General features: G+C 44.9%; 1 protein-coding gene across 1 annotated transcript; it reads left to right on the top strand.

Moving 5' to 3' along the window:
- The first annotated feature begins 3552 nt into the window (after positions 1-3552).
- Cyb5r1 (cytochrome b5 reductase 1) lies at positions 3553-8915 on the top strand. Its single transcript, XM_005330327.5, has 9 exons — positions 3553-3679; positions 3979-4128; positions 4277-4349; positions 4860-4966; positions 5180-5309; positions 5991-6074; positions 6972-7057; positions 7677-7776; positions 8098-8915. Exons 1-9 carry the CDS (start codon positions 3665-3667, stop codon positions 8268-8270), a joined length of 918 nt encoding a protein of 305 aa, XP_005330384.2. The 5' UTR covers positions 3553-3664; the 3' UTR covers positions 8271-8915.
- Positions 8916-11464: the final 2549 nt, after the last annotated feature.

Here is an 11464-nt window from a genome sequence, read left to right as displayed (position 1 = left end):
CATATCTTCAGGCACCTATGGAGTCACTGGTCATGAGCTGTCTACTTCCTTTGTAAACTCCTTGAGGGGAGGAGGTAGATCCTTAACCCTGTCTTCCTAACACATTTCTCTCTCAAAGGGATTGCACAAATAAATTCTTGGGTGATGAAACTATTCTATATTCTACTGTAGTAGTTGCACAAATCTGTACACATGCTGTAATTCATAGACCTGTACACCAAAAAAGTCTCTTTTAATGTAAGACAATTCACAAAAGGAGAATTTTTTAAATGGGTCTACGTAAACTTGAAACACCGACTTTTTTTTTTTTGAGGAAAGGAAGTATTATTGTAGTTATTTTTATGGGTAATAATGGCATTATGTTTACCTTTAAGTCCTTATATCTTAAAGATATCTTAAGTCCTTATATCTAAACGCGTTTAAGCATTTAGGACAAAATTGTAGGAAGTATGATATTTGGTTAAAAGTAACACTGGAGAAGGGAAATGGGTGGGGCACAAATGAAACAAGCCTGACCATGAATTAATAGTTTTTGAAGGTGGGCGATGGGTAATGAGGTTTCATCTTTGGTCTACCTTTGTGTATGCTTAAGCTTCCTTACTAGGAACATTTAAAAGGGGACAGTTGGGTTGTTAGCCTTCCATATCAGGCTGCCTGGTATGCCACTTGACTTTGACACTTAGCTGACTTTGAGCAAGCTACTAATAATCCTACACTTCAATCTCTCCATCCATAATATGAGGATAGTCATGATAATATCTCTTTCACAGGTTGTTTCAGGATTAAATGATTGTCAGAATATGTAAAAAGCAATTTACCTAGCTCTTGCACATGCTGAATAAATGTCAACTTATTGCATCTTCTGGTCTGATTCTTCCATACCATATCCCCTATATGAGCAGGTCTTTCTTTAAGATTCTTCCTGGATATCCTATGGTATTTCAAAAGGATCACTTTATTTTATGCCCTCCTTGAGAATTATGAAGCACATCTTAGAATTTTAACTTCCCCTGCACAGTACATTATATATTCTATTCTTCATTCTATTACTTACCCAGGAAGAAAACCTAAACTTAAAAGATTGGATTTTATTTATTTATTTTTGTTGTTGTTGTTGTTGATTGAGTCTTTTTTTTCTTTTTTTTATGGGTTGTTCAAAACATTACAAAGCTCTTGACATATCATATTTCATACATTTGATTCAAGTGGGTTATGAACTCCCATTTTTACCCCAAATCCCTTTGTTCTTCCAAACAAGGAGTATATGAAAGATTATTATGAGTTATGATGAAGTGGAATTTATCTCCTGGGCTGACATCATAGAACCACAGAATCTGAGACTGGAAAGACATGTGAGATTATCTGGTCCATTCTGTGACTCAGGGCAGCAACCCTCTCCAGCACTTCTTCAGCACCCATTTTCAGGACTAAGGATCTCACTCAGGGTTGCTAAGACCCTATAGCTAAAGTTTCCAGGGTAAGAGCCTTTTCTTATACATCCTGATTCCCAGCAACATACTCATACAACTTAAAATGTGACCCTTTGGATGGTAGTTATGCCCACCTTTCATTTTCTACCTCTCCCTCCCCTGCCACATCCTTTATCCAGTGAAGGGAAGAGGACTGGAATCCCTCCAGCCAGAACTGGACAATGGCAAGGATCAGTAGTTGGCTTCTTAGCTACTCCAGCAGTGGGGGTGTCAGAAGTCCCAGAACATAATTCCTTCAGTCTCTCCAAATAGAAAAGGGAAAGATCCCTCCCTTTCCCTCTTCAACCCTTCTTTCCCACACAGTGTGGCACACACTAACTTCCTGTACAGACCGCTTCAAAAATTCAGAGGGAGCCAGGCATGATGGTGTGTGCCTATAATCCCAGAGACTGGAGAGGTTGAGGCAGAAGGATCGCAAATTTGAGGACAACTTGGCAACTTGGTGAGAATCTGTCTCAAAATAAAAATAAAAGAGAGCTGTGCCCAGTTGCTGGGGCGGGGGGGCAGGCTGAGGCAGGAGGATCACAAGTTCAAAGCCAGCCTCAGCAACTTAGTGAGGCCCTAAGCAACTCAGCAAGACTTTGTCTCTCAAAAAATATATAAAAGGGCAGGGCATGGTGGGGCATGCTGTAATCCCAGCAGCTCTGGAGTCTGAGACAGGAGGATGGTGCGTTTAAAATCAGCCTCAGCAACAGCGAGGCACTAAGCAATTCAGTGAGACCCTATCTCTAAATAAAATACAAAATACGGCTGCGGGTGTGGCTCAATGGTTAAGCGCCTCTGGGTTCAATCCCCAGTGTATGTATGTATGTGTGTGTGTGTGTGTGTGTGTATATATATATATATATATATATATATATATATATATATATATACAGAGAGAGAGAGAGAGAGAGAGAGAGAGAGAGAGAGCTGTGGATGCAGCTTACTGGTAGATAGTCCTAGGTTAAACCTCCAGTACCATCACCAAAAGAGAAAAAAAAAAAAGATGGAGATGTACCCGGATCTGAGTGACATTTTCAGCTAGCTCATAAAGAAAACAAAGCATCTTTAGGATCATTCAACAGAGTACCCCAACTACAACTGAAAACAGGATTCAAATGTCCCTACCACCTTGATGGCATTAATTTAGGCTATTGACAATGATATTTATGGAAATCTCACCCATCACTGTACTTCAAAGAGCAAATGTCATTCATTCTAGTTGAGAAACTTGCATGTGAGAAAGGATGTTAATCTTGGCAAATCTGTAGTTCCAACGACTCCCAGTGTCTATTTCTTACTACTCCTGTTCCAAGCTTCTGCTGCCAACAGAACTCAGTCCCAAAACCCTAAATGAGCCTCCAGTAGCTTCCATCTGTTGAATGATTTACCCTATGACAGGCACTACACTAAGCATGTTAACATTTCGAATCAAAGTCTCACAACAACTCTATAAACTAAATACTACCTAATAGGTGATAATATATTTCCATCCAAGATGGAGAAACTCAGAGTTGATCAAGTTGTTTTAGGTCACAGAGTCAATATGTGCTAGAGGTGCAATTCTTGTTCGGTACAGTCTGACTCCAAAGCCCAGGTCTTTGAGAAGAGAGAACACAGATTAAGACCCAAAGGAAGCTTTTGAGTAATACTGGATGACTTGGCACTGGGAACAAAACCAGTCTTTTGCTCAGAGAGACCAGGAAATGAAGTTGCCATGCCGCTGTTCCTTCCTGAACAGTCCTTCCAATTATCTTGCTTCAATTTAACCTGCTGGAAAAAACGAAGGTAGCTACATGATGATTAATTTTCCTTCCTCTGACTCAAATGCTACATTTTCCATGAACGATTCTTAGATTCAAAGAGTTCCAATTGTCCAACTTAGAGTGGTTCTGTGTTAAAACAGAACTGCCATTCTGTTCTGGCATAAGTGGATCCAAACAGCAGAGACCAGAAGGCTGGAATGGAGCCGCTGGAGCTGCAGTCTTGAGAGATCTTGGACAAGCCTAGAGATGCTCGGCGTCGCCCAGGGAGGGAAAGCGGGGCGGGCCAAAGAGCAGGCCAACCCCGCCCCCTACAGGCCCCGCCTCCCGTGAACCACGCCTCCTGCCAAGCTCCTCCCCCGGGCCCGCCCCGCGGCGCATTGTGGGACCTGTCTGCCTGCAGGGTGGTGGAGGACGCTGCGGTTGGCCATGGGGATCCAGACGGTGAGACCCTCGCTCGGTATCCTGCACCTGGGAACCCCGCCCCATCTAGTTTTGGGCACTCAGCTCAGGACCAGGGACTCCTACGGCCGACCCCGCCCTACAGGGCTCCAGACCCGCCCTGGATGCTGGGGTCCCCGTATTACCCTCCCATCTTGGGGACCCTACCCTCTGGCCTTGGCATGCTTTCGAGTTGGAGTGCGGGATCATCACCCCTGGGGCGATTGGTCATACATTCCCGTCACCACCCACGCCCTGGGCTCTTCCCCAGCCGGCGGTCACTCTACCTCCTCTACCCACAGAGCTCAGCCCTGCTGGCCTCGCTGGGGGTGGGGCTGCTTACTCTGCTCGGCCTGGCTGTGGGCACCTACTTGGTTCGAAGGTCCCGCCGGCCCCAGGTTACTCTCCTGGACCCCGATGAGAAGTACCTGCTGCGACTGCTGGACAAGACGGTAAGCTGTGGAGGAAGGGTCCAGGGTAGAAAGGGGACCTGAGTTCTACTAGTATAAAAGGGATAGATAGCTTTCTTGGTGGTTGGGATGCCCAAGGGAGTGGCAACCAGTCCCACTTAGTGAAATACTTGTGTCATCCATCCTCCAGACCGTGAGCCACAACACCAAGAGGTTCCGCTTTGCCCTGCCCACCGCCCACCACATTCTGGGGCTGCCTGTGGGTAAGGAAAGTGTGCAGTGGGCTTTCCCTGGGATCCTAGGAGGGAGATTCTCCTGGGGTCTGGTGAGACGTGTTGCTTCTATCTTTTTCCTCCACACGACATTGCCCTTCCTTCACTTAGCTCTGGATCCTTCAGGCTGTGTGAGGTGCCACTAGGTACCTTTAGGTTGTGGCTTCTGTGTCCCCACCCATCTTTACCACTCAACAGCTCTCCCTATTTCCCAGAGGACTTGCTTATAACTCCCTCTGAGCAAACACTAACTTTTCCTGTTACCCAGACCCTCAGCTTACCTGCCCCTGCCAAGGTCCTGGTAGTAATTGTTAAGAGTTTCCCCAACAGGGAGGCTGGAGACAGGTCCAGCTGAGGGCTGTGTGGGCTGAATCCTCCAGCTCCTTGGGACTTCAGCAGGAAGCAAGACAGCCTGTTCTCTCAAACCTCTCTGGGTAAAAAGTAACAGGGTTATGGCACATCCACTAGAAGCTCTTACACAGCTCTCCACATGGTCTCCAGGCAAACATGTCTACCTGTCTGCCCGAATTGATGGCAGCCTGGTCATCAGGCCGTACACTCCTGTCACCAGTGATGAGGACCAAGGCTACGTGGATCTTGTCATCAAGGTAAGGGTGTAGGAAGGAACCCCAGAGGCGCCTTACCCCACTCTTTCTGGAATTTGTAGAAACTTCTCTGATTTGTTTGATGTCAGGAGAAGGCATGTCCTTTGTGGATATGAGGAAAGTATGTGGACTTGGAAAAGCTAGCATGTGTATGAGCCTGTTCCAGCCTGTTTCAATGACATTCTAAATCCGGTATTTTTCTCTTGGTCTTATCAGGTCTATCTGAAGGGTGTGCACCCAAAATTTCCTGAGGGCGGGAAGATGTCTCAGTACCTGGACAGTCTGAAGATTGGGGATGTGGTGGAATTCCGGGGGCCAAGTGGACTGCTCACTTACACTGGGAAAGGTAATGACCTGTCTTCTCCTCCAGCCTGCCATCCCCTGCTCTAGCTCCATAGTCTTAGCACAGTATGACTGTGCATGCCCGAGTGTGTGTACATGTATAAGGTCAAAGCTGCCCTTCCTTCCAATCTCAACTCTGATGCACAGAAAGGCCTATTTCTTGGCCCCATTTGCCACAAGAAGTAGGTCTCCATCCAACTGAATTCAGCAGCCATGACAGACAGCTGGGGGGATTACCAAAGCAAACATGCCTCTCTTCCCCTCCCTCCAAGATTCACGCTTCAGGCTGAGCTCTGGAGAGAGCCAAAGGATACAGCTTTTAGCCCTCCCCATGGGAATAGCTGGGTGCATTAGCAAGGCCCTGGAGGTATTCTGTGTCTCTAGGAAAACTATATTCACACTTGGCCCTGTGCCTGTCACCGTCACCAAGGATCGACCCTCTGCCAAAAGTTGCTGATATTCACTGTGTGATCCTGAACTGAGTGGTAGACAGATAGCTGTGGCCCCATTGTCCTTCAAGTGTATTATTGTCAGGGCTTACTCAACACAACCCCCACCCAAGTTCCAGGATCAGATTTCATAGCAGCTGCTCAACTGGCCGTTAGGCATATTTTCAATTTGGCATTTGTTTACTTAGTTTTCTATTTTGACTTTGTTCTTCTCCTCTCTTCACTTGACTTCTCAGGGAATTTTAACATTCAGCCCAATAAGAAATCGCCACCAGAACCCCGAAAGGCGAAGAAACTGGGAATGATTGCTGGAGGGACAGGTTCGTGTCACTTGAGGGGCCATTCTCTCTCACCTTGTTGGCTGTTGCCATTCAGACTCCTAAATGGCCTCAGGAGATTGGATGATCACAGCCAAGCTGGTAATCAGGGGTCCCTAGCAATGTCAAACCTCCCCAGTAAGTCAAAAACAAAACCATAAACAATAAAAACAACAACAACAAAAAAGTTAACTGATAAAATGAAAACAATAAATCAGGTGGGCTCTCCTCAAGTTGAATGAATCTAATAATTTTTAGGTGAAAGTAGAAAGAAATAGCTCAGAATAGTCAAGAAAGAAAATTAGGATTGGATACTACTATATAGTCAACATGGTGTAATCTGATAGATAGATTGGATACTACTATATATTCAACATGGTGTAGTCTGATAGATAGAACTAGTCCATTTTTGTGGTCTAGTTCACTACTATGTATTAGACACATATGTATCTCTGAAGTAGATACTACTAGCATTTCCCTTTTATAGATGAAAAAATGAGATTCAACTTTTAATGGCAAGAGGTAGGATTAGTATCTGGCTTTGCTTGACTCCAAAATACTTAACCTCTATGTATTCAGTGTTCCAGAACTGTCATCACTGAATCAGGAGGAACATGTAGTCATCTATGACTTTTGTGTCCCTGTCCTCCAAGGGAACTTTTAGAGGAAGAGTCTTAAGTTGGTTCCTTCCAAAGATTTCCATCTAATGAATTTATGTAAATATTGAGGATGTCCAGATATGGCCAGGGATATGAAGGAGGAGATTAGAGGATTAGGGTACTAAAGAAAAATGGAGTGGAATGTGAATGAGTAGAATTAAGATGAAAGGGTGAATCAGCTAAGGACCCGGGACAGAACGGAATGTGACCACCACATCTCACCATGGTGTATCTCATGTAGGTATCACCCCAATGCTACAGCTGATCCGGGCTATCCTGAAAGTACCTGAAGATCCAACCCAGTGCTTTCTGCTTTTTGCCAACCAGGTTAGTTTGCTTTTCTCAATATTGAGACTTCAGAGTTGCTATGTGGGTATGGACATGAGCAGTGGACCCAATGGGCAGAACTGGCCTAGTGCCTGTTCTAGTCTCTGAGCCAAGGCACCTTCTGCCAGGTACAGGACCCTCTACTACAATAAGGAGGAAATAGGACTGAGCATTGACTCAGATTTGTACCCTGATCCTCAAGGAAAGAAGAAAAAATTTAAGGCATCTAGTGCTAAGCAAAGACCCTTGGGTCTTCTTGGTTAAATACTTCACCTTTATTCCTTCATGATATCTAAATAAAGGTGTTCCCCTCATCCTAACTCCTTAAAACTGCTGCAAGTGTTGCTTATTCCCTAGAACTTTAGCATGGCTTTAGCAGCCTTTTTCTCTCTTGGTTGGACAGTTGTAATAGCAGTGAACTTTTTTCTTTTTCTGTTCTATTCTTTTTTGGGATAGGGTCTCAGTATGTTGCCCAGATTAGTCTCAAACTCAAGATTCTTCTGCCTCAGGTTCCCAGGTAGCTGGAATTACAGGCATGCGCCACAACCCCTAGTCAGAGATCTTGTATGATGTAGGCCTGAGAAGGTTTCCAAGACTCTGCTTTCCCTTTGCATTTCAGACAGAAAAGGACATAATCCTGCGGGAAGACTTAGAGGAGCTGCAGGCCCGGTACCCCAATCGCTTTAAACTCTGGTTCACTCTGGACCATCCCTCCAAAGGTATCCTCCCCATTTCTGTGGATAATGATATCCCCTCATTATCAAAATCCAGGCATTGCCCCTCTGTAAGTTTTAGGTTTACTGAAACCAACCTTCCCTGACACTGCCAAAGTCCCAAGTATGAGTACAGAGACACAGTGGTCTCCTGATCTCTTTCCTTTGGGTTTCTGTTTACCAGTGGGCGATAGGGATGGCTGTAACTGCTGTTACAACCTGAGACCTTCTTAGGAGCCCTTCAGGGCCCTCTCCTATGATCTGTTCTCATGGTACCACATTCCTATGCCAGCATGGGTCAGTTCTCTCTTTTCCTCTGTGCTTCAGATTGGGCCTACAGCAAGGGCTTTGTGACTGCTGACATGATCCAGGAGCACCTGCCTGCCCCAGGGGATGATGTACTGCTGCTGCTCTGTGGGCCACCCCCAATGATACAGCTGGCCTGCCATCCCAACTTGGACAAATTGGGCTATTCACAAAAGATGCGATTCACCTACTGATTCACCTACTGAGCACCTTCCCAGCTGCCCTGGTCCCATGTCTGCAACTATACCCAGTCAGTACTCAAACACTACAAGCCCTAGATTTTTTTTCCAGAGAATGTCAGCCCTTGGTATCTTGCACTGGAACTACAATGTAGATGATACCTGCAGGAACAACATTCCTGTAGCCATAGAAAAGGGCCAAGGCTGAGATATTCCCATCAAGGCCCTCAGATCTCCCTAGGTGAGGCCCCTGGAGCAGTCTCGTTCTTAGGGTTGAAAACAAGGAGGCATGTACATTTGTTCCAAGACTGGGCTGGTTCCTTGATAGCATCACATTCTCACCTTCTTTGTGTCTGTGATGAAAGGAACAGACTATGCAGAGGGTTTTGCTTAGTCTTCAGTACTTAAACCATGGGCAAATTTTGCTTATGTGATTGCAAGTTGATTTACAAAGGCAGTCTTCTAGAGACAGGGAAAGGAAGAAATGGTTTCCTAAAAACTTCAGACTAAGAAGGACTGTGAAATATGTTTTTGTGTTTGTCTCTCTCGGCCTCTGCCCAGGCTAGAGAGAAATGGCTATCTATAATCTAAGATTGCTACTTACACAGGAACCTCTGGCTCTTAAAATAAATAGGCTTGAGGCCCCAGTGTGATATATGAGGGGTTGTTGTGTTTCGGGTCCTTGTTTCAAAATGCCTACAGATCTTGGGAGAAAAGTCTTCCCAGCACAAAATCTCCTGGGTTTTCCAAAGAGCCTTTGAGCAGTTGTACTGTGTGCTGAAATGTGAGCTGCCACCAGACTCCGTGGTCATCTCAGCAGCTGTTTCTGCAGAGCCAGAGCTCAACTCTTCCCTGGAGGCTTCTGAGGTGGGGGAAGGAGAACACATGCTAGAGAGACGTTTTGGGAGCACAGGTACCCCTCCCAATGGTCCTTTGATTTGGCCATTCTTCCCCTCTTCCTTCGCTTAGCCTTTCTCTCACCATATTTATTCTTCAGGTTATTTGGCACACAAATCAAAGGATTGCCTTTCCATTTGGAAGGGAAGCTGTCTTTAAAAAGTAACCTGACATCACCAGCCCCAAACAGACTTGGTATCTGAACAAAGTTGGCCTCCCCCAGTACTATCTGTCCCAAGCATCCTTCCCTGCTATGAGAGCATACCCCAATCCACTCCCTTCTCCCAAGATAAAACTGGGGAAGCCTCTTCAGATTTGTGTTAGTGTCATTGGGAGAAAACAATGCTTGCGTTTAGGAGGGAGGCTGACATTGTTTTTCTTCATGGATCTGTGAGTTTCTGTCTATGGAGCCACTGAGAATGGCTGGTGGGACCCTCAGATTCTTCAGTCAACTCTGTTGGTAGTATTTCATCAAAAATTTCTTGATGTGCTAGTATGTATATGACATTGTGTTTGGTAAGCCACCTCAAATACAAAAAGGGAAAAAATATATTTTTGGAATTGGAAATTCAATGCAGGGACACTTTACCACTGTACATCCCCAGTCCCTTTTATTTCTGAGACAGGGTCTCACTAAGTTGCCCACCTTGGCCTTAACCTTAGGATCCTCCAGCCTGAGCCTCCCAAGCCCCTGAGATGATAGGCATCATGCCTAGACAGAAAGAAAAATCCTGCTTAGGATTACTGGGCTGCTAAGAGAATTTTCTACAACGGAAACTCACCAATCCTTGTTTCACACAAGACTGAGTGAGCCTCCTTCGTTCAACATACACATATTTATTAAGGACCTTTCATATGGTAAACACTGTGCTGGGCCCTGAGGATACAAGACCAAAACTGGTGTTAGACCCTCCTCAAAGAACTCACAATCCAAGGTAGACAAGTGACAATCATTACAATACAGTGTGATTGATACTATTGCAGAGTTGGGTGTGGTGGCACACTCCTGTAATCCCAGTGATTCTGGAGATTGAGGCAGGAGGATTTAAAATTTGAGACCCAGCCCTGAAGTCTGGGCTCAGGGTGTAGCTCAGTGGTAAAGCACTGGGTTCTATCCCCAATATTCCAAACAACCAACAAACAAAAAAGTTATCACAGAGATACATACTAGGTATAGACAGGAAGGAGTTGAGAAAGATTCAGAGAAGGGGGAAGAGAAAAAAGGGAATTATCATCTTTGATAACATCCCATGTACTGGGTACTGTGCTAAGAATTTATGCTAATCCTGTGAGTTGAAGATTAAGGATTTGCCAAAGGAAATACAACTGGCCAGCCGCTGATGGAACCTGAATCTGAATTTAGGATTATTTGGGGCCAACTAGAACTGGGCTTGGATCTTTCATCAGACAACTGGGCAATGTGGGGTAGGCAATTCAGCAGAAGGTTTAGAATATGCAAAAGCTACATGAAAGAGAAGTTTGCATTTGAAGAACCTAGAAGTTCATTGAGGCCCAAAATGCCAGAGAGAAATGGAAGAAGATGAATCCTGATAATAGGTTAGAATTAGCTTGTAAAGGACCATGCTGAAGAAACTAACTCAAAGCTGAAGGATAGCAGGAAGCTTCTAAGGGTTTTCTCAGTGGACAACACAGTAACAGCTCATTTATGAAGCATTGACTATTTGCCAGCCATAATACTAAAAGCCTGCAAAAATGATCTCATTTAATCCTGACAAAGGTCTAATGAAATAACACTATTTTCCCCATTTTCAGCTGGGGTAATTATCATTTAGAGGGCTTCAGTAATATGCTTACGATCATAGTCTAGCTGGGGAAAGGAAACTAGATCTGTGTGACTCCTCAGCTCACTTGTAGCCAGCACCAACATCACTGATCCCACTGCCCTGATGTGTCCACGCAACATAATGAGCTTCTTTCTCTGCATCTGGGATGGAATTAGTGCACACCATCCTTGGGAGAACAAGAAAAATGGTGTACCCCATAGATCACTTCTGTGTGTGTGGTTCATGGGTGTCAGGGTTGCCCTACCCTACATTGCCTCCCAGATATGCCCTTTGGGTGCACGTGGGAGCAGGATCTATGGTTGGGAATTCTCAAGCTAGACTGGTTTAAAAAAAAAAAAAATCCCGCCGTTTCTGATGAGAAATAACAGGAGCCAAAACAAAAGTCTAGCTCAGCGCCTGGCACAAGGAAGTGGGAGGAAACCACGAGACTCGAGAAGGTATTAAAAACTGTTCTGGAGATGAAACGATAGGCGTTGATAATAGGAAAGATGTAAATTATTTCTCGTC

This window comes from Ictidomys tridecemlineatus, chromosome 10 (assembly GCF_052094955.1).
Source record: "Ictidomys tridecemlineatus isolate mIctTri1 chromosome 10, mIctTri1.hap1, whole genome shotgun sequence".
Classification (NCBI taxonomy): Eukaryota; Metazoa; Chordata; class Mammalia; order Rodentia; family Sciuridae; genus Ictidomys; species Ictidomys tridecemlineatus.
The sequence above is the reverse complement of the archived record's forward strand: the minus strand, read 5'-3'. Positions and strand labels throughout refer to the sequence as shown.

Coding starts and splice junctions, on each gene's coding strand:
- Cyb5r1 (XM_005330327.5), top strand. Junction 4,129..4,276: donor TGCGACTGCTGGACAAGACG/GTAAGCTGTGGA, acceptor TCCATCCTCCAG/ACCGTGAGCCACAACACCAA. Junction 4,350..4,859: donor CATTCTGGGGCTGCCTGTGG/GTAAGGAAAGTG, acceptor CATGGTCTCCAG/GCAAACATGTCTACCTGTCT.